General features: G+C 46.7%; 1 protein-coding gene across 2 annotated transcripts in view; it reads right to left on the bottom strand.

Annotated features, from left to right (window-relative positions):
- The window catches only part of LOC119144455 (Golgi integral membrane protein 4-like), a 42145-nt gene that overhangs the window by 9639 nt on the left and 10007 nt on the right, over positions 1-22499 (bottom strand). For both annotated transcript variants that reach the window (XM_037379916.1, XM_037379915.1), the window contains exons 3-11: positions 22210-22259; positions 20500-20553; positions 16257-16407; positions 12229-12311; positions 8309-8464; positions 7904-8182; positions 7034-7191; positions 2867-3075; positions 235-302 (exon numbers count right to left, since the gene is read on the bottom strand). In XM_037379916.1, coding sequence (XP_037235813.1) covers positions 235-302; positions 2867-3075; positions 7034-7191; positions 7904-8182; positions 8309-8464; positions 12229-12311; positions 16257-16407; positions 20500-20553; positions 22210-22259 — 1208 coding nt within the window. The remainder of the gene's footprint in view (positions 1-234; positions 303-2866; positions 3076-7033; positions 7192-7903; positions 8183-8308; positions 8465-12228; positions 12312-16256; positions 16408-20499; positions 20554-22209; positions 22260-22499) is intronic.

Raw genomic sequence — 22499 nt, 5'->3', positions numbered from 1 at the left:
TTCACCAGCAAGCAGGAAACACTGGCTTATAGCACTTCAGTCACACCTCTCCAGGCACATTAACAGTTCTAAAACCAAAACCCCCAGTGTTCCTTATCCCTCTGAATCCCCCCAGAACCAAGGAGTTAGGAGTTGCATGTTATATAGAAGCCTCTGGGAAAGCATCAATCTAAATGAAACAGCTGGATTCTTACTTCAGAGCTAGGGTTGCATCCAGATGACAGCACTACTTACCATTGGTTCCTGGACAACAGTCTCTTTCTGAGAATTCAGGTTCTCCTCTCTCTCAATCACTCCCGCATCTGCAAGGAAAAGGGACAGTTATCACCGTACTCTCTCAAAAGTCAGTGTCGCCAGTTAAGATTCCCACCCTTGGGGAGCAGCTGTATTAACTGTATGCCAAGTAGGGATCTGTCCCGACTACGCCGCGAGGCAGGCAACGCTTTGTGTGTGTTTTCAGAAGAAGAATGCTGCTTCAGTGCCATTTGCAAGGGTTCAGGGCAAACTAGCACCGTGCTCCTACAGCTGCCAAAACTGTTTCCTTGTCCCCACGGCCAGGGCACAAGCACGTGTTGGAGCATGCCCGTAATTACTGAATGATACACATAGGATAAAGACAAAAAGCAGCTCTGAATTCAGCCCCTAATCTATATTAAGATGCATCTTTCCCTCATGCCACAGCTAAGTCTGGGCAGCATCTATAGCAGCAACCCAGCCATGCCACCAGCCAGAGCGTCACTGGGAGCAAAACTAGACCACGGCAGGTCAGTGTGGCAGTGCCACCTCCGCCTTCATTGGGACACTGCTCTGACAAGAACAAAAGGCAAGCGGCCTGTGCCAGGCAGGGGGACGGTCAGGGCAAGAGGAGAGTACTAATGAGAGAAAAATACAGCTTTTGCTTTCAGCTAAGGGCCTAATCCTCACCCCAAATTGGATGTGGCTCTGGCACTTATCGCTCTGTTTCTCATCACTGGGGGATGAGTGCTTCTCCTCGGAACATTCCCCACTGGCCAGCAGCACAGCCAGGGCTGTCGAGTCATTACTTCGGTTGTTAATTCCAATTAGGACACAGAGGTCAAGGGCTATTGGTCTCCACACTCCCTTATACCTGCCATGAGGCCTTTTCTTTGCAGGGTAGAATTCACTTTGATGTGAACCAATTAGTTCAGTCCCTCTAGGGGGACTTGCTGAAAATCAGGTCAGCAAAACATGAAACAGCAGCTAAACATAGCTGTGGGAAAGCACAGGAATACCGAACCTCCTCTCCAAATGGGCATCTGTACGCACATTAGCGGATACGTAACTGTTGTTCCAGAGGGGCACTTCATCTGCACAGAGCGACCTGAGCCCATAGCCTGGGAGGAAACCACCCATCTTGGGTGATTTCAGCCCTTTGATCCAAGATTCACTTAAAACCACTGACCTTCATTTCTGCCCCATGACATCCTGCCTCTGTTCCAAATCCAGAGCCAAAATCTACTGTCAAGAAACCAGGCTGAGACTATCTTTATAATATTTAATAGGATGCAAGTCAGCATTTCAAATGAGATCCTCACAGCAGCCTCAGTTCCCAGCTTCCCTGCCTTACTGCGTTCAAGACCACAGCAAAAGCTACATGAAAAGCCACCTACTTAGGCATTTTACCTCAGCCTAGCAACATACAGAATTAGCATCAGTCATAGCTACATTTCAATGTCTCTTTTTGACACAGGTAACTAGCTAGCTTCCAGATCTTACAGGTTATTTCCACACGTGCAAGAGAAATTGATGGCAGAGTCTGTTCGCAGCAAAGAAATCTGTTTACAAAGCGTTCACACGGTATATCCTGGCCCCTTGAGCACAGCGGAACATCTCTGCACAGATTCGCAGACTGGACGGCTCTCCTGAAAAGCCCATTTTAGCTCTCCGGCTTACTGTAATACATTTTTGATGCTGTCTTTATCTGCTTCCAAAGGAAGTTTGTAGCTTCCCACTTACACTCAGACATACAGCTGCAATCAAGTTAACCTTCCCTTTGTAACTGGACCTATGGAAGTGCTCCAAGCCCTCGCCCACGCACTGTAATTTTCTGAAAGGTCTAGTCATTTTACAGCTGTTTTCCGTTTCACACAACACAAAGAGTTGTTTAATTGTTCCCTCATTTTGCCACTCACACATGACTACCATTACAGGCCAACTGATAAACCTCACCTGGAAAAGGAGGCAAAGAAAAGATTCTGCCCTCACATGCATGTTTCAAGGTGTGATGATGAACTTTACACCAAGTCAAATGTTTCTCCCAACCGGTTATTAGCCAAGTGAGTCAATGCACAAGGGTCTGAACCGATCCAGACCAGAAAACTGAGGAATTGTAACACCCTGTTCCAAGAGCTGGCCTCCCACTGCCCAAACGTAGTTACTAGACTTTACATACTGTAGGTGCTCTGTTGGCCGACCGACAAGTAAAGCTAGCTGCTCTTGAATTTATTTGCTTTTATTCCCCTTAAGGAGAGTTGGGAAATTTTCTACCTTAAGTTAGAAAACCCACTTCTAAAAAAACTTAAATCGATTCCTATGGGAGACCGAGATCAAGTCTTGCAAAAAACAGTGACATTTTCCCCATCACTCCCATAGGAAAGAAAGAAGAACTGACTGAACTTACACAGATTTTGAGTCCGCTACCTTGGAAACGTGGGAGGATGTGGGACAGCAGGAAACAAAACCAGAAAACCGTCCAGGCTTTTCCTTTCACCAAGGACAATAAAAGCACCAGAATTTTTCAAGAGTTGTAAGTTTTTCCTTTAACACAAGCAGAAAGCTTTTCTCACTCCCCACCTTGATTAGCAATAAATTAGTACTGTACAGCACAAGGTTAGAGAAACCATACCCATTTCGAGTTCCTCATCGTCTGTCCTTTCCTTCTCGCCTTCCTGATCAGCTGTCTGATGCTCTTCCCCTCTCCTCTGACTGGGTGGCTGTGGGCTGCCTTTCTGCATCTCTTGCCCAGGCTTGGGGTCAAAATGAAGGCTTTTTGGGTAACTGTGCGCTTGTTCTTCATCCATCTGGGCATTCACTTTGTTAACTATGTCTTTCCAGCTGCAACAAGGGTACGAAACAAAACAACCCCCCCTGCCTCAGTATATCAAGAGATATTTCATAATATTTCATAATGGCAAGCAGAGAAAAAAAAACCCACCAAACCTCAACATGCAGAAGTGTTCTGCTGATTTTACTTTTTGGCAAAACTAGCAGATTGCATTAGTTACTGTAATATCTACTTGAAACAGAACATTTAATATGCCACATAAGTACAAAATCAGTTATGTTTTATAAACACAATTTATTGTAGAACTGCTTTAATATTATTCATATGATACAATAACATACCCGCATAGCAATACACTCCAATTCTAATTAGATACTTACTCAAGCCACACATACCCAAGTACACAAATCTAAGTTTTGAAAAAAATATCAAAACCATAAGTCCTCTTTATTTTCCCAACTGTATTTAAAATGAAGATGCTACTAAAGAAACTGGAGGATTTTGGCCTATAAAGGAGAAAAAAACCCCTTTCAAAACAAACAAGAAAGCTGCAATACAAAATTTACAGTTTCTGTTGTCTGATAAATTTGTTTAAAGCTATAAGTTCTTTATGAAGCTTTGCAACTGGGACGGATACTGGTATGTTTATACACAGCATCTGTTTATAAAACTCTTACATAGCATGCATCTGGCCCCGGCACAAACCCAAACAGTGAAAATGGAACTAGCTGAAAGAAAACGTTCACATATTGTTTTGATCATTATTTTTTTTTAGGTGGACATGGGAAAAAGTGTTCCATTTCTTCATTCAGTGGGGAAACCACATTCCAATAGGATTTACTGCTTTTCCTACCACCACCCCTCAAATGTTTTCATCCATCTACTGACTGAAAAATCAATTATTTATAGATAGCTTTATCTGTGAGACTCCAGGCAACCCCTTTCAGGCAGCCGTAGTCAAGAATTCCTTCCTCTGTAATGGTTCCACCTCAAATACACTTCTCCTGATGTCTACATCAATACCTATGTCAGCTGCCTCCTTAACAGAAGTGCCTGAGAGGGACAAGTACTTGTCAAGGTACATGACAAGTATATATATCAAGGTATATGACAAATGCAACACGGTTTTCTTTAATGATTCTCTGCCTGCAGCAATAGCACAGCTCACGTGGATACCCAGCCAGAGGCTCAGCAGTAGAGTACTTGGTAGCATTACGCCATTCCACCGCACGGGAAGGAATTGGAGGTCAGAGGAGAAACGGGCTGTCTTCACGTTAGTGTGAGTGAACCCCTGAAAAGCTCAGAAGGCAGGGCTGTCTCACAAGGAATGTTTTCTTCCCAAATATCCTTACTCAGGGACACCTTCAGGAACATAGAAGGGTAAAGGAAGGGATGAAATCTCAGTAATAGGGACTCTCAAAGAGACCAAAACAAGAACTTTTAACCTAAGTTACCACCCGTGTCAAGCAGGATTACTGCTTGGTCTAGCCGGTCGTGCTACACCAGCCAGCTGAGGTTTAAAAGCTGCTTAAAACATCAAGTTTTTAACTGCTGGGGAAAGGACACTGGCCTTAACTTTAGCAGCTTTTTAAAGCCAGCATACTACCACCACATGAAACTTGCAGGTAGAAAAATCAGAACCCAGCCTTCAGCTCAGATTTCCCCATTATAAAGCCATCAAAATGGAAACCGGCCATCCAGAGCTCATCTAGAATCTGCTGGTCTCAGCCACCCAATGCAAGAGTTCTTGGCATTGGATGCATGGCCTCTTTTGTACTCTACTGCGGTTTGATACTGTTCTTGGCATTGACACCTTCTGGAGAAAGTTGGTTTATACACTCCTTATCACAAATCTCACACAGTGTAAATAACAGCCTCCAGCTGCTCAGTAATTTCTTGATGCTAGATCCAGGAAAAGAAAAGCACACCAAACATACCACGATCTCTGTCCTTGCAGAAATCATTTGCCAAACAAATCCAACGTTTGCATTTTCTGTTTCACAGAGGAGTGATGGTACCCTCTCTAGACTCTACATGACCGAGGAAAGGCCATTCTGCCATCAAAACTTCAGCCCTCATCTTCAGTTAACCCACACAAGTCCCTCCCTGTAAAGAGGCAGAATATCCTCTGTGCTGTTAACTCTGTGTCCACGCAGATATTACCTATCAAAGCAGTATGGAGAGGACATTTCCCTTTAAAGAAAGGCGAAAAGCATAATCTCTGACCTGGGAAGATTAAGGGTTACATGAACAAACAAAAATGGCAGAGAAGAATGGGTAGGATCAGGCTGAATTTAGAATGAAATCCAGAGGTCTCATAAAACAGAACTTAAATCTTGTTTGCTCCAGTAAACTGAGCAGATATGACCCGAACGCACACAGGGAATAAATAAATTAAATGAGGAAGGCACTATTTTCAGAGTCAGTTTTTGGATTATGGCCAGACTTTGATGAATTACAGCCTCAGAAAGACGTTTTCTTCCTTTTGCAAAACAAACTGGTCTTCTGTGAGTGCTGCCGAGACAGTAAACAGTTTCGCCTGTGCCTGTACCGCACCCAGTACAACAGGATCCTGGTCCCTGACTAGACTCCCAGGTACTACAGCAATACAAGTAGCATGCTGTAGGAATTATCCATCCTGTTACCTGCATGGAATGGGTAGGTCCATGCCATTCTCTGAACCTCTGCCCTTTCCAAGGGGCTCCTCTCCCCAGAGCTCTCCTCTCCCGTTTACCCCAAGAACAGGTCTGCAGAAAACAGTCCAAGTTGCAGGGAATTTTAACACCAAGGTTTCAACTAAGCTTGGAAGATCATACCAGTTCCATGTCTTTATTGTAAACCCTGATCTTTGTATTGATACGGTCGAATTGGTTTGACTTCTCTAGATGGAGCTGAAGTTGTTACCGACTACATCGAGTGCAGGCAGGCAGGAACATAGGCAAGACAAAAGCCTGGGCTGTCTGATGGATTCTGGTTATGTCCTCATTTCTGGCATAAACTATTGCTGTAAACTGTTCTACCCATTCTGGATAAACCCCACTGTTTGGGGATCACAGGTCTCAGACCTCTCTGACTTTTCATGTCCTAATCAGGCTCTGTAAAGGAAAATCCCTAGCATACCTCAGAAGTGCACTGGCAACAGGAACCCAAGCTCCATTCCCTGGGAGGAAAGAGAACACGGAAGAGAGAATACAGAGTCTGGGAATTTGTCTTTGCCCTAGAAGCAAAACCAGAAAAACTCTTAGTACCTAATTGGAACTGGTTGCCTGCTGCTTCTGGATTACCATATAACCTTGGAGATGAGAAGCTTTCAGATCTTCAAGGTCTGGTTGTTCCTGCAGAGCTTGGCAGCTTACTGATGAGTGGAAAAAATGAGCAAGTTGCAGCTTTAATATACAACTTAATGCCTCTTATTTATAGAAACCGAAGGAATTTTTAGCCACCCTTGCTGCTGCAGATGGGTCGCTTCCATCATGCAGAATTTCTGCAGTTTGCTAAGCAAAACAGGATATTTAAGTCACCGTCACTGAAAGGGAGGAGATTTCTTTAAGTCAGTTCAGACTCCCATCCCACCCTCTCCTCTAGCTAGTAGGAGGAAATCCACGCTGACCTGAGCTCACTCAGCAGTAAATTCCTCTTTCTCCCTCCTCCCCACGCAAACACTTTATCAAACAGCTGAAAATACAAAGGCAGCCTGCAGAGCGTGCACCAGTAACGCAAGAGCCTTTTGTTTTGTTTTTACCAGCACAGCACCCACAGCATTCTGTGCATTCAATCACACAACATTGCCTGCAACACGATAGTCTTCTGCTTCAGCAGAGAAAAAGATCTGGCAGCAACATTCAGCTACAGGAATTAGATGACAGTGAAACCACTAACTAACACTTTCTTCAACCATCTTTCAAGTAGAAACCACAATAAACACAGGAAAAGACAGACCAGGGACAAGCCTGTATGGTACCTGTCAGCCTGAACATTGAGAGTAGAAGAGAGTTTTGTTCCACCAACCTTTGCATTTGCACCTGTTTGTTCCCTGTAGGCTGGTGGTTCTCTGGCATCTGAGGTTTTTCTGCTGCAGAGGGTTGTTTCACATCAGGCAGTGGCAATCCAGGAGCCTGGCTTTCCGCATTGCTTTTCACCTGAATGCGCATCACCATCTTTAGGTCCTGCAGAGAAGATGCATACGCTTGGGATATACGCAGGCTCCTAATCCTACCAGATACCGACAGATCTCCCGTGCACTTGGGCAAGCCTATGGGCCAGAAAACCCTTTATCAAGGAACAACAGATCCAGAAGTGCTCCAGAACAAATCCACAGTCCTATCCAGCCAGCCTGCAGTAAAAGAGGTCCTTCTTCCACACAGCCAAGAGGAAATAATTTGGATCTTATGTGACCTAAGCTTGTCTTGGGTAGGTGAAATCTCCAAGAGAAGAGGAACAACAAAACCACCTCTAAAAAAACTCCCCCACATGTTGCTATTGTAAGAGTTACTGTAATTATAGTCTAACCACACTGCAATTATTGTCATTTTTTTTGAGAGAGATCTGCTTTCCATAAGCTCACTCTCAAACACTCCAGGAGACAGGGGAGCTGCCTTTACAATTTACTCTTTGCAGGTCCAGTAGGATCCAGAACAAGTACTCTAGCCCGTTCATCTGAGCCCAGCCATTAAACCACAAAGTCTTAAAGCCTGGAAAAGCCTGCAAGGAAGGAGTTCAAAAGCAAAGTCTAAAGGCACAGGAGTCTGAAACCTGAGGCCAGGACAATTTCCACATCAGGGAAGCAGGATGCACATACGAGTGTTGTTACAAATACCATAGTTTTGAGCTTCAAAAGCAAGGGCTACGCAAAAAAAGCAGCGAGTGTGCGGAACTTACTGGGTTCCCATTTGGTAGGCTGTTCATGGTCCGGGTGAATCGGATCACACGGCCATCCCCACGTCTTGCTGGCCAGGCTGGCACGGCATCTGGCAGTGAATTGGCATCTTGCAGTGGGGCTGGATGGGTAAAGAGCACGTTAGCCTGTGGCCTTGGGCCGTCGTTACCGTACGAGTTCTGGCCCTGCAGCGGAGGGCGATCTGCCTGCTTCTGAACCCCAGAGACTTGCGATGCCAGCGGGTTCCCAACTGGGCGATTCTCCTGATTGACTGGAAAAGCCTGCAAGGAAGAAGGGACAAGAGCAAACTCTAAAGGCACAAACTCAGCTCTCTCCAGTTCAAAGCCCCTGCTGAAATCCCACAGAAGCCCTGGAGAACTTTCCTCCCCTGGGCTTCCTCCCCTTACCTTCTGCCTCACGAGCTGCAATGGGCTGTTGGCTGGCACCACGGGCTGCTCCTTCAGCACCTGAAACTGCTGCTGCCCCTTCCCAGCTCCTCCTCCTTTGAAACTTGGCATCTTCTGTAGCGCTTCCTTGAGCTGCCTGAACTCTTCCATCTGGGCCTGAAGGGATGAGAAGGGGACAGAGAAACCTCACACAATAAACAGGGTTAAACAACTCCTTGCTGAGAACAGTCACTCTTTTATGGCCACTTGTTCAGCACAGATATGCTACTAAAGATGATATATATTTTTATATATATGAAAGGCTGGAGATAATCCATCACCATTAATGACAAGCCCAAGCTAGTTAGTCTTCAGCTTTCCCTCCAGACTTCATGGATATTCTGTATTCTCCCTTTGCCATCTTGCATCTTATTTTATTGCATACTTTTACCCTGGAAGTGCCAACCCAGGACACCGATTCTTTGCTCACTGCTATTTAGCGCATGAGCCATTGACATAACTCCTGCCTTTGCACGAGAACTGTGTCCTGGGTCTTGTTAGGTCCTCCTCTGCCTCACAAGCACATACTTTCAGGTCAGCTTGGTTTTTTTTTCTTCCTGTGGGGCCATTTCTCCATGGACACGCTCATCTCAGCAGGGCTGACAGTAATTGGCATAATCCTATTTGACAATTCAATTTAATTTGCAAGACAAATGAAAATCGATTCTCCTGGACTGTTAAGCAAATGCAACACTTTTCTCTCTACTGCAGCTTACTTCTTCCATCTCCAACCCTGAAAAGTAGGGCTTGAAAAAGCTACTCAGGAAAAGCTCCCCACTCCTACCCTGGTTATTTATTGGAAAGTGAGGGGGGAGAGCTTTTTGTATACTTGCCAGGGTGCCTGGAAATGGACCAAATTAGGGACTGGGCAGAGTAGGAAAGCTTCCAAGCAGCAAGGAAAGTTTTAGCAGGAAATTAATTCCTGAGTAGGCTCTGTTGATTTCAATTCTTCCCCCTGAAATTTGACCTTAAAATTAACATTAAGAAAACCAAAACAAAACCCAACAAAACCACTCAGCAAAGCTAACACAAAAGGAATGAGGAAAGGCAAAGGAAGCCAAGAACAGTTCACGCGCTAGAGCTCTAGCTAGCAGGAGGCTGCTTGCAGTCAGAACGAGCCAGATGGAAGCAAGATTTGCACCCCTCAGAAGCTTGTTAAGGTGGTCAGCCTAGAGGGAAAGAAGCTTTAGACCAGCCTTAACGCACAGACTCCCACATGCTGTTTGCACCCCGTCACAGCAAGCTGCGCGTACACCACCTGATGCCTCCGTGCCTCGTTTTACCTGGCAGACTAACTGATATGACAGCTACTGCAGGCTGGGCTGTGAAACACGTTAGAATCCTTGGAAAATGAACATGTCTAGAATGCAAATTGCTCCTCTAAACTTTCACCTGCCAGAAGGAAGCAAGATCAAGAACAGGGTACTTGGTGCAAATCGACACTGCTAGGAAGAACTGCAGTGGGGATAAAACAGCTGGGAGTCTTTGTGGTGTCTGCTCCAATGTACAGCATCTCACCCCACTGAAGGCAAATGCAATTCCATTCGCCTTTGTATTATGAAACACTGACCAGACACCACAAAGGACCGATCAGAAAACCAAACAGGAAGCTTGAAGATTTAATACTAGCCTCATTGTTAAAAAGATCCAAAGTATTTTCTGAAATCATTGGGACCAACCACTGCCACTTCTGTGAGCCAGAAATAGCAGTCAGACAGATGGCTGGAGCACAACTTTGTTACACGACTGTCTGGTACCTTCAGAGCAGGGAGCTGCGTCGTGTCTCCCACACGCAGGGCAAATCCTTTCACTCTTGCTCACTCTTAATTTTGGCAAGAAATGACAGCCAGCTGTTTCTTGCAAACTACTTTTCCCATGGGTCACAAGACCGAAAGGGCCAAAAGTTAAAACTGGCAGCACGAAAGCTGCCACCATGTTTTCCAGTCTGCAAGCACTTGACTTTGGAGCCTCAACTGTATCTAGCTCAGGTTTGTTGGTTTGTTGTTTTTTTTTTTAAAAAAAAAAAAGTGTTCAGAGTATGTCCTAGTTTGCACACTTGAACTGCTGATTGCGTTCTCTAATGCAGCATGGTTAGTTGAACAGCATTTTAAGGGCATTCTGCTGAAGAGTAACTCAGGACTGGTCCTACAAGGTGCAAATGCACTCAGCAGCGACCCAGCAAGACAGTAGAAATACATCATGACAGACAGAGGACCTTTGATCAACTGATATTGACCCAAGCTGTCAATGGCAGAGGCCCATACAATTGGAGCCGATGTTCTCAGTGTTGCTTGAGAACAAACTGCAGAGGAGTGACGTTGGCAGCTACTTTGAAAATTTGGTCAGGAGGCCTGAAAATAGAGGCTGAGATGCGATTTCGTAGCAGGAGGCGTGAATGTAGGCTTGCCAGGGCACTGGAGCAGCTCATAATCACATGCTGTTTCAGTGCCTGGTATGGGCTTCCTGGACTGACCCCCGTGGAGACTGAAAGCCTTTGCTTAGTTTCCGACAAGAATGCTGCAGGCGCATCCCTGCGGAGAATCCTGCCGGTCTGCCTGAGCCAGATGGAGGAGCAGGGTGGGACAGCAGTTCAGGGGTAAGTCACAGTAATGAAGGCAGGCAAGTCAAATACACTGATGGTCCACCCGAAACCCCTCAAACCACACCTGACACGAGCCAAAGAGCTGTCAGACAGCTGCTTGCAATGCCAGTAACCTGGCCTTCCTGCCTGGAGTGACCAGTTTTCCGTGCAGTTTGCCCTAGAGCCACTTAGCCCCTGCTATTTTGTAGGGCAGATCAGGCCAGGACTCCAAAGCAATCTTTTAGAAATCAAAACCCACTCCCCCCTGCACCTCTAGTTCAAGCTCAGCATCTAGTTCAGGGAAAGAATCAGTTGTCAACAGCATGTAACCACAACTAGCTCCTTGCTTCTGGGCTTATCCTATAATCCAAGGGACTGCTTGACAGAAGGCTGCTAATTAACAACAGAAAAGGCTAATTCATACTGTGACGTGACTTTTACAGTGTATTTACAAAGCTGCTCGTGTCTTGGCTCAGTGCAAGAGCCTCAGACAGACACTGTAGAAACACGAAGTCCTCCCACTTTTCCCAGCACCCTGCTTGCTTTCTCCCTTCTCCCAAGTCATCTGGGGGCTCCCAGCTTCAGCTGGCACGAGCAGAGTTCTGCGAGGTCAGGACTCCCAGTGTGCTGAAGAGGCTTACACCATCTTTGTAGCACGAGCACCACGTCACCTCCATAGCACCACACGTCTCGACAAAGACTTTGGTTTTTTCCCCTGCTCAAGACCACTTGCATGTCTGCTCTGGCCTCTCAAAGCATTGCTCAAATACATATTACCAAACTTAACTTTTTAACATAGCTCTTTAAATTTTTTATAGGTCCCCCTCTCTAAGGCTTCACAGGGAGATGCAAACAGGGACCTTTTTGCCAGGGTTGTTGCATATTTACTTGCAGTCCCAGCAAGCTAGGGAAGGCACCTCTGTGTTGCTTTTTCTCTCTGCAATTAATTTTATAGGCATAAACAGAGGCAATTAATCATCATTTAGGGTGGAAGTATTTGAGACACAGGGAAGTGACAGGAGGCATTCCAGGGTTGGGATTATGCTGGTTCATGCTCACTTGAACCACAGAGACTTGTGTAGCGTACCTCTATTTTCAGCCACTGGGACAGATTCCAGGCTGGAGAATTTTACTTGCACAGAATGCATCTATACTACCAGCACCTACCAGCACTGTTTTAGGCAACTCACCACACTGGAATACAGCTGATAACTAGATTTATTATCTAAATACCTGATGATGCACCCAGAACCCGTAAAAGTTCGTCCCATGTGGCCACAAACACCCCCTTGTTGGTTACCTGCGCATTAAGGAGCTGAGAGTGAACTTCCTGGTGGGCTTTCCGAAGCAGCTTGCTCTCTTCTCTGAGTTTAAAGACTGTATCTGCAAGAGAAGACAACATTTGCCTATGAGAGCTATTTCTGGAGGTGTAGTATCTCTCTTCCTTACCATAAATTCCTCTTGACCTCATAGATCTCTCCAAGCCCAGGAATTACAGTGAAGCACTAGCTAGGGACTAGCCACACTGACAAATGTGAATCATCATTCCAGCCCTCGGGAGTCCTGCCATCGCAGGAGCTTCCTCCTCTTCTGGAGTCTCTCTGCTAACGATTGCTATCGGGTCAGGCTCTTGCTGTGCTTGCTCTCAGAACTGGGTATTTGTTTAATTTCCCTTATCCATTGCAGCCGAATAGCAGAGAGAGCAGCGAGCAGCAGCCATTGCCCCTACCTGCAGTAACTGGAAGGTTGAGAAACAACTACCAGAGGGGTCCGTCCTGTCTCCTGAACCCACAGCAGAGCCAGCAAGGAGGTTCCCTCCTACCGCACAGAGAAGCTGCCTCTTGAAAGGATGGTACAAATAAACACTCCCACAACGTGCTTAAAGAAAGCGATCACAGCACAACTTAGTCCTGAGGGACATTTATTTCCGTGCTGTTAAGTAGCAGCCTTGTGCCTTGCAGCCCCCAGGTTGGGCTCCTTACAAGCTCTTTGCACACTCCTAAGTACTTCAGTAACAAGACACACAAAGCACTTGTATTTCACTGCCTTGAGTGTAATTGTGTATCCTTCAATAAAAAGACAGGCTGCATCAAAAAAGGTCAGCCTTATTTTGGATCTTGAAGCTCTCAAAACATCGCTAGAGCTGCAGGCACTGGGATTTCTCTGCAAACACAGTGGCACCTGCCAGGACAAGGATGGAATTTTTCCCCTAACAGAGTGGTCACTTTGCTGTAGGCTGAATTTCATGCAAGATTTCAGCTCAAGATTATCGATATTTCTGAATACACTGATAGATCTTTTTTTATAAAACATTCATCTCTGGGACAGGGCATTTTGCCATTGAGGTTGGGTGCTGTGTTCTTGCCTTGCGGTGAAGGTTAACATCAAACTAAGAAAAGAAGGCTCTGTTTTGCCTGCAGCCAAAAGGAAATACGGAATCGTGTCCTATGGGACTATATTTAGAACAGCTTTAACTGAGTTACCTTGCACGCACACAGCGCTGAAAGCACGCACAGCTGCAGGTGTTGGCCTAGAGCACCGAATAAGGCATATGTTTTTAGACAGCTAGTCCAGGCTAGGTGACAGCTAGCACAAGACTGCTACTGCTAAGACCTCCAACTACAGTACAGGTGTTCCCCCGGCCTTCAAGAGAACTCAAAGCATCTCAAGCGTGGGAGAGATGTCCAAAAGAATCCTGCAGTTTCCCTGAGCCAGCATCTCAGTACTATCTAGGTCCTCAAAGCATATCCAGAAACTGGAAGTCAAAACCTTCATGCCATTATAGGTCCTTCCTCTGCCACCAGCACGGCAGACATGAAATCCTGGTCCCAGTGACCTCATCAGGAGTTATCACTGGTGTCAACGTGAAGAAAATATCAGCTCTGTTTCACTAACTACACAGTCCTTATCTCCAACAGAAGCTCAAAGATCAAAGCTACCCTCTGCCTTCAGAGCAGGCTGTGCCAACGTGTGGTGAGTTAAAGAGGAGAGTACAGAATAAGTGGAGGGGAGCACAGCAGACAGGCTGTGCTGGGGGTGGCAAAACACGGAACAGACTGCAGTGCCTGTAAAGCAGCGGAGAAAATAGTTCATAACGCAGCAGGAGAGGATCTGGAGTAGAGGGAAGAGGCAAACAGGATTAAACAGGGCCCAACTAACCAGACCAGGGAGCTTCAGCTATCCGACCACATCCTTATAACCCATTAACCAGCATCCAAAAACCACTTCCAGAAGCAGGGATTTTCAGGAACGGGGCACAGATACCCCAACAGCACCACAATCATTGGGTCCCATGGCACAGCTACATCACCCCCAGATCCCAGCACCTTCTGCACGTAGGTAGCCAAGTCACCCACCTGAGAGCTGCCCCAAAGCTGCAAAGCAACCAGGACCACCAAGAAGAGCTACCAGACCCAGTTCCACCTGTGAAAGCAATCCTTCATACTTCCCAGTGGGCTTCTGCGTTCCCCCAGTATCCTTGGGGCAAGGGTTTTATTTCTGCAATTGAATCTAGCACACATCCCCCAGTTCCATTTTAACAGCCCTGAGCGATGCCCACTGCTCAGATACCTCTTCCAGTCTGTTATACTCGCTGGCAGAGGCACATCTTCCAACACCTGCCTCCTGAGGGCACGTTATAGGGAGAGATATATATAGTACTGGTGGAGCATAACGGAAGAAAACGAGGCATTAGCAGTGCTGCTAGCTCCCTGTCTTTGCCACTCTCAGGAGACTGTCTTGCTCTTTTGTATGGCATGGTTACCAATACTTAAGGAAAGATTTACTAGCCAGTTTTGAGCTCAAAGCACAGGAGAGAGATGGTACCAACAGTAGCCTAGGAAGATGGGCAGAGAATATTACTATCTCAGCCTTAAGCCGACCTTCCTGACCAGCTTCCTTCTTCCACTTGTTTTTCTGGTCATTATTCTCCTTTCTCTGGCAGAATTTGTTTTCTTACTTCACGGAGGGCTGCATATTTCAAGGAGAGACAATCAAATATTTAGGTTTTGCTTGCTTGTGCTAAATCCCCCCCTTCTAAGCCAGGATTGCTCATCAGATAGTAGGGCTTTGTTGATCAGAGAAAAAAACCAAACAAAACATCAACAGATTTTGCTCTCCCAGACCTAATCTAAGTAAGAACAGATGTGAACCTTAAAAAGCCCACAATCTAATTAAACAGCAGACTAAATAGAAACTACTCTCTGGGAATGAAAGGGATCGGCATTCTCTGCAATACTTGCACCATTAAATGCATTTTATAGACCTACACCATTAATTACAAAAAGTGTGTTTAATTTGCTCCCGAGCTGAAATGTTAGAATTTACAGTATTGTAGTAGTATAGAAACCGATTTCCATTGTCAAAAAGCGTACAGAATAGTGGAAAATGTGTATTGAAACAGATGGGATACCTAAATGTCACAATGTTTTATCTCTACCACAAAAAGCATCTCTGCCAAGTCAGTTAGGCTCACCCACCAGAGGAAGGAGAGGGTAAGGCAGCGTTATCTGGTGGATGACCCTGTTGTTTCTGCCCCAGCCTCCTGGGGAGCCACAGGCACGTGCCTCTGCGTAGCCTCCTGCCTTTTACTTTTGGCTTATCTTACCCACTTTGAGGGTGACCTCCTTGGGACACAGACTGTTTTAATCTAAATATGATTAGCATCTGGCACAATAATTTGTTATCTTACCTGGCTCTGCACAAATTGTACACAAATAAAGCAAGGGCTTGTACAAGTAAGCAGCCAACAGAAGTCAATTAGACTTTCAAAATAACACCATGAAAGTGCTGGTGTTGGCAGAAACCAAGGATGCCTCGTACAGTGTAACGGTGCAGGGGTCTCTGAATGCCAGAGAACTCAAAGTCTGGTTAAACCCAAGGTCATGCAGTCTCCCATGGGGCTATATAAAAAAAAGGAAGCTCCTCTCCTCTCTGACCCTACACTGACCAATGCACTTGCCAGCCCAAGCAGCCAGGGGCTTTTGTGGTGTGTATTCCAACACAAAAACACCACCTGTGAACCGCAAGGGCTTCCCTCACGTGGGGAAGCTGCTTGATAGCCTGCTCTGCGCCCCTCGCCTCCCCTAAACGCAGCCTCAGGAATCATCTTTAACACTGCCCTTGTTCCTGCACCACCACCCTGAGGTAGGACAACGCTCCAGCTGAGGTACAGAAGGGCTCGGGTGCAGCACACTCACTGTCGCACAGTTCCTACAGCATTTGCAGACCTTTTGGGGACCTGTAGAAGAAACACTGTCCTCTCCTGAACGCTGTTCTTCAGTAGTCCTTTCTCTGCCTGGTGCTTTCTCAGCTCTCCATCACACTCACCCTGTAAATTTGCGACTTCATTGTCCTTCTCCTGCTGCAGCTGGGCATATTTCTGACTATGGGTCTCCAGCGTCTTACGATGTTCCAGTTTCAAGCTGTTGTGCTGCAGCTGCAGGTCAAGCAGCTGCTTCTTGACATCTTCATGCTGGTTCTGAATATGAAAAGAAGTGACAAAGAGTCGATACAAGGAAAAGAAGAGTAATTTAGCTATTGCCAAGTGCTGCTCAAGTGCCTCTTTTTTAATAAGTTGCTTGGGGAGGCAGAAAAGATGTTCATTCCTCCAGTAAGGTAGCTAGAAATCCCAGATACAATAAAATATTCTTTGTGTTCAGTGGTTCAAGAGGGATGCAAAATGACAGAAAGGACTCTGCCTTGTGAAGAAGTTTTGGAGGTCTCCTTGGAAGCCACTAAAATGGAAGCAGAACACGGTGACAAGGCCACTCCTGCCTGCAAAAGAGATGGAGACTCTGAGACACAGCCAAGAAATACTCCTATGCCTTCCCAACTTCCCTGCACACCGTGCTCTGAGAGCAATTCAAACTATAATATTTGCTGATATCCAACCAAATGCCTGTGGTATGCTGCACAAATCCAAGGTCATTTCCAGAGCCCCAGACATGCTGCAGGACGTTACCTGCAGGGATAGCTTCCACGGGGCATCGGTCTGCGCGTTGCAGTACAGCAGTAATTCACCTTGAAGTAGGGCTAAGGTCTGAGTCCCGCTGCCTTTCCGTGTGCAGGTATGGCTAGTCCCTTAGGATGCACAGACACCTGAACACGCAGGTTCTCTCTGCTTGGTTTGCTTCCCGACAGCCTGGCTGCTCCCCCACCCACCGCGCCAAGCTGCCAGAACAGGAGGGAGACCCCTCCACGAGGATACCACAGCCTCTCACGTAGTGAAACTAGAGAGCGCCCGCATTCCCCAGAGTGACGTGGGATAAGACGGTGGGATAACAAGGCTCTCACAAGGCCACAGACTATTTCAAGCAGGCCGAGAATCCACCAGACAGAAGTGGGTTGAAGAGCTGTTCTCTTCTCCCCTCCCCTCTCGCAGGCCACAAGAACAAAACGTGCTGAGACATCCTTTTGCTCAGACCCACTGAACCAGAATTCACCTCCTTTTTTGTTCCCATGGTAACCTAGAGAGTCCTTCCACATTCAGTTTGTCAACACCAATTATGTATGCAGATTGATTGGCTCACAGGTGAACCCTGGCCCTTCCACACAATAGCTCTTCAGGACTCGGGCAGAGATTTCAATCACCCTTCCTGTAAAAAAACCCCAACCATCATCTGTTTTAAAAACCCAAACCTCTAAATGCTATCTGTCATTGCATCTGTCCCCAGTAAAACAAAGCATCGGTGGCCCAGGCATTCTTCCCTGAAGCAATTATCCTCCGCTAAAAGGAGAGAAATAACTGTGCTCTAAAAATACATCCGATGCAGAGGAAAAAGCTATCGGTATGGAGGGGTCCCAGAGACAGAAGAAAGAAGAGACACCACTATATCAGGTTAATTAGATCACAAAATGAAAAGAATGAAAGCCAAAGCAGGAATCTTTTAATGACATCAGGTATACTTGCAGTCCTCATCAGAGCCACGGGCAGAAAGCACTGCAGAGGAACCACATCCCTAAAATCATTTTGATGTTAAACACCTCAGAAGCCACCACCATTAGCAAGGAAGAATTGATTTTAACAAGAAACTCCAAGCAATTCAAGGAATTTTAAGCCCTCGTTAGCTCAGGTCAATTAATTTCTAGCCCATATTCTGTCTGGCAGGTGATGTGCATAATGCCTGTCCCCAGACTGCTCGGTCAGGAAGAAGGAAGGGAATATCCATCCTTTGATGGCAGCAGGAAGCTGACGAGAGAGATAAGTGCCTTGACCAAGGTCACACAAAGCACCTGCGGCCCAGTCCAGCTCATTAAGCACCCAGAGCATCCTCACTCTCAGCTGGTTTGTAAGGATGGCGGTGACCAACGTACACAAACTTTAGGAGGAATCTAAAGATGCTGTTTTATTGCACTTGGAGGACAGGAGGTCTGGAACATGCTACTTGTGATTATTTTTCAGAGGAGCAACTTAACTGTAAGCAGAGCATTCTTCATCCCCCCAGTTCTGCCAAAGCTGGGTATATGCTGGCAGTCCTGAGGAAGCCAGGAACCTCTCATGCCCAGAGCTGCCCATCCAACTGGATGTCAGTTCTCTTCTCCACCTCACAGATACACTGCTTCACTCTGTCAAGCAGAAACTGCAAGATGCAGCGCATGAGTGTTGTGCAAATCATGTACCAGCGCAGCTGGGGGTGAGGGAAACAGACCACGCTGCCACAGCATTTCACTGTGCCCCTGCCCGCCTTGCCCAACGCTGCAGTATGGGGAAATCATGTCATTCAGGACATCAGCTAATCTTTCAAAAATCAGGAGTCCTTCAACTCAACTGTATGAATTTGGGCCAGCAAGTCCTGCCATCCCACCTTCCCTTTGCTGTCCAGACAACATGCGGTGCCTCAGATGCAGCAGCTCTGTCTCACTGAGGTCTCTCGGGAAATGGGTAGGCGAAGAGAAAGAAGAAATTAAGAGTGCCTCAAATGCCTGTATTTCTGCCACAATTTAGAAAGCAGCTTTGTAGAGAGCATCGAACCAAATGGAATCAGCCACTGGGTGCTTGGCCCATGAGCAAAGGAAGGGCACACCTCATTGCAAGTTTCCAGGTTCCAGCAGTTTCAGGAAGCCAAGTCAAAAATCTTTTGTTTAAAGCCACCGGCCTCCTTGCCTGCCTGCTTACTGCAGTGAATGCTAGGATGCATTCTGCAGAATGATGTTAACAAAAAGATTTTAATCTCCACTCGAGAGGATGAAAGGAATTGTTAAGACAAAGTCTGGCCCCAGCAGGAATCCAGACACAGGCAACTACTGCAGCTGCTGTTTTTGCACGAAGTCGAGCCCCTCGCCCCTTTGAGGCTGGCGTGCCAGCTGCAGATGTTAGTCATAGACAACTTCAGTACAGATCAGAATGACAGCAGTGGCCAGAACCACCAACGCCAGCTATGCTGATGTGGCTTCATGGAAGTCTTTGGTCATGTTTGGTCCCTCCAGCTTAACGGAGTTAGTTGCTTCTGTTCAGAATTACATGTCCACGTCCCAGGTAATGGTATTGCCGGCAGAAATCTTCCTCCTGAGGAAGATAGTACTGGTGGGAAGCATTTGTCACCTGTGCTTTAGTAACAGAAGCATTACTCATAGTCTCATATTAGCTAGAAGTTGAGCTGAATACTGGTTTGGGGTGGGGGAAAGCTAAAATTACCACACTGCAGTCCTAAGGGCTGGCCTGTCTTTCAGCAGCTGTAAATGTAGTTAAAAAAAATAGATGATGATTCCCCCTCCAGTAAAAGGAAGCAAGAGAAAGTGAGCCAGGACGAAATGCTCTCACTGTCCCCTTGAGACAAGCAAGCCGGAGCATTCTGCTCAGCCTGCAGTTGCTATGAAGAGGAACGTTACTATTGCAGTGCTCCCAGAATCCACAGTGCTGGATAATACCCAAGAGACAGAACTGTACTTCCCTTTTCCCAAACTTTGAATCCAAAAGCCAGGCAGCTGGAGGTCCAGCTCTGCTCAGGAAACACAACCCAGCGGTGCTAAGGGCTGCTGGAACCTAGCCCTCTTTCTGCATCCCAGAATTTAATTACCATTTCACTGCCAGTGCTCTAACTAAAAACATTTAAAAATCCCCACACCATCACCAGCCGTAGTTGCAGTGCTCTAATGGAACATTGAGATATGCTTCAGGTGCAGCGTGTGATAAACTACAAAATGCTATAAGCAGCCCCCCTCCCCCAGCCTCTCACATGGACTGGAATCCCTTGTATCAGCCCAAAGAGCAAGCTACAATGAATAGACCCATTTTGACACTAAGAGACCCAGAAAAGAACACGCTGAACAACAGAACTCCTGTGCGATAAACTGCACAAAGACTGCCGTTGACATGAGATATAGGTGAAGGCTGTAATCTGATACAAAGCCCAACAGAATAAATAGGAAACTCCCATGAACCTGAATAGTTGGGAAGGGATGTAGATCAACACCCCTGTGTGGTCTCCTTCCTCTCTGCTGGCACTAGCTGCTGGCAACCCTTGGTCTCTCCTAGGCATCTCTGGGAAGCGAAAGCACCGACTCTCCTTCCAGGGAGCGTTCTTTAACACGCAGCAGACGGTGAGTACGTGAAAGCAGACTCCTCTCTTACCTTCAGTATCTTGTGCTGGGAACTGAGGGCCCCGTATCTGTTCATAGAATCTTGCTGGAAAGAAAAAATAATAAAAAAATTCAACAGTGCCATTAGAACCCAAAAAACCCTAAGGCAGGGAGACACACACGCCAGCACCTGTCCGGCCACTGCACCACCAGCAAGTTCCCGCTGCCCCTTCGCACACGGTGACTGGGGACAAGCCCAGCAAGGTGACCAGCAGAACGTGCAGCCTGACATGGCTGGAGAACGCTCGCTAAACAACCCAGCCACCAGCTAATTAATTGCCCTCTCTTGACTCGCATGCAGAGTATTTTACCCCAGTCTCCAGTTCTTTATCTAGGACAGGCCCAGTGGTGAAACAGCTTTGCACAGCAACCCCCCCCCCCCCCCCCCCCCCAAGCAGGCTGAGCACTCTTTGCAGCAGCTGAGGGGGAGGCAGACAGCACCAGAGCTAAGGCTTTCGCCTACACACAAAAATCTCACCATTTAACAAAAAAATGATTGCTAAGCATTTGACTAAGCCTAAAGCAAACTCTTGTAACAGTGCAACTCCCAAACTAAGCTCAACCTACACGAACCAGCAGCAGAGAGCTGTTTACATGTGCCTGCAGAGGGGTCTGTACCAGTTTAGCAGATCTGCTCCTGCCTCGCTAAGGGTGATGGTTTCCCCATTGTCCCCAGGGTACCGCTCTTCGCTGTGGCACCAGCATCCCCACACTGCAGGTGTGAAAGCCACCAGCCACCTCTGCTCAAAGGCCAAGTCCCCCCAGCAGCAGCGGCAGCACCTGAGAGGGGACATGCTGCAGCTTTTCCCATTCCAGTTTTACAAACATCTGCTGGGATGTGGGTTTGGGTAGCTTAAAGCAACATGGCTGAGACACTAAGCAGCACTGTGGAAGTGCAAACTAACCACCATACAGAGATTTCCACTACCACCTACAACTTAACTTACACACTAAATACTCAATATGGCATGAAATACTACCAGAAAATGAGCACAAATTACAAGAGAGTTGCCCAGCCATTAGACTATTCACATATCCATCCCTGAGTTTCTTTCTGTACCAGGATGACATCACCCACAGAAGAGCAGGCTAAAAGCAGTTCTTCTTCTCCAGCATCTCATCAGCAGATGCTTTGAGGCAGGAATAAAGCCAGCCTTAGACCCTCAGGTGAACGGGACAGGCTGTAACCCAGGGATGCGTTTCTCCCTAACCCTCACTAAGAGCCCTTTTCCCTGCCAAACAAGAAGTCCACAGGCGAGTGGAAATCATTTGCCAATCCCTGGAGACAGAAAACAATGGATATGCTTTCCCCAACACCCCCATGGCTTTTCTTCTCTATGTTCCCTGGCGTGCCTTCAGTTTCTCCAGGACTCTTCTGTCCCGTGAAACAGCAATTCTCTTTTCAGGCTGCAGCACAGGACTCCCTGCTACACCAGGAGCTCTATCAAGTCATCTACTCCGTTATCACACATGGGAGAGGAGGCACAATGGGTCTAGTGCTGTGTCTTTCCCTAAAATGAAGTAAATTCTCACACACCAACAGCCTTGCAAGGTGGAGTCAGCCAAAGTTCATCTTGTACCATGCACACTCGGAGTCTTTCATGCCTTCCAGACAGCAGCACTGGCCTCAGGACTGCTGTGGTACCAGAAAAATCTTTGCCAGGATTACACACACACATGCTGAGGAATAAACCAGACATACCTTCTCCTTGTTGAGAGCTTCCTGAGCTTCTAACTTATACACTAAAAAATCTAGAAATGGAAGAAGAGAAGACAATTTAATGAGCTAGAATTTAACACGGATCTGTTTTGTATTTCAGTGGGGGGAGGGAGGAAGGAAATCAGCCCCTTGCTGAGCAAAAGGCTGCAACCCAACGAGCTGGAATGTAGATGCTGCTGGAAGACTCCACTCAGCGCCCCCAGAAAGATGGTACTATTTTCTGTGAGAGCTGTCCACACATCCAGACTGGCCCAAATGTCCTTCCTTTCCCA

The sequence above is a fragment of the Falco rusticolus genome, chromosome 3, assembly GCF_015220075.1.
Source record: "Falco rusticolus isolate bFalRus1 chromosome 3, bFalRus1.pri, whole genome shotgun sequence".
NCBI lineage: Eukaryota > Metazoa > Chordata > Aves > Falconiformes > Falconidae > Falco > Falco rusticolus.
This window is presented reverse-complemented; position numbering and strand designations above follow the sequence as displayed.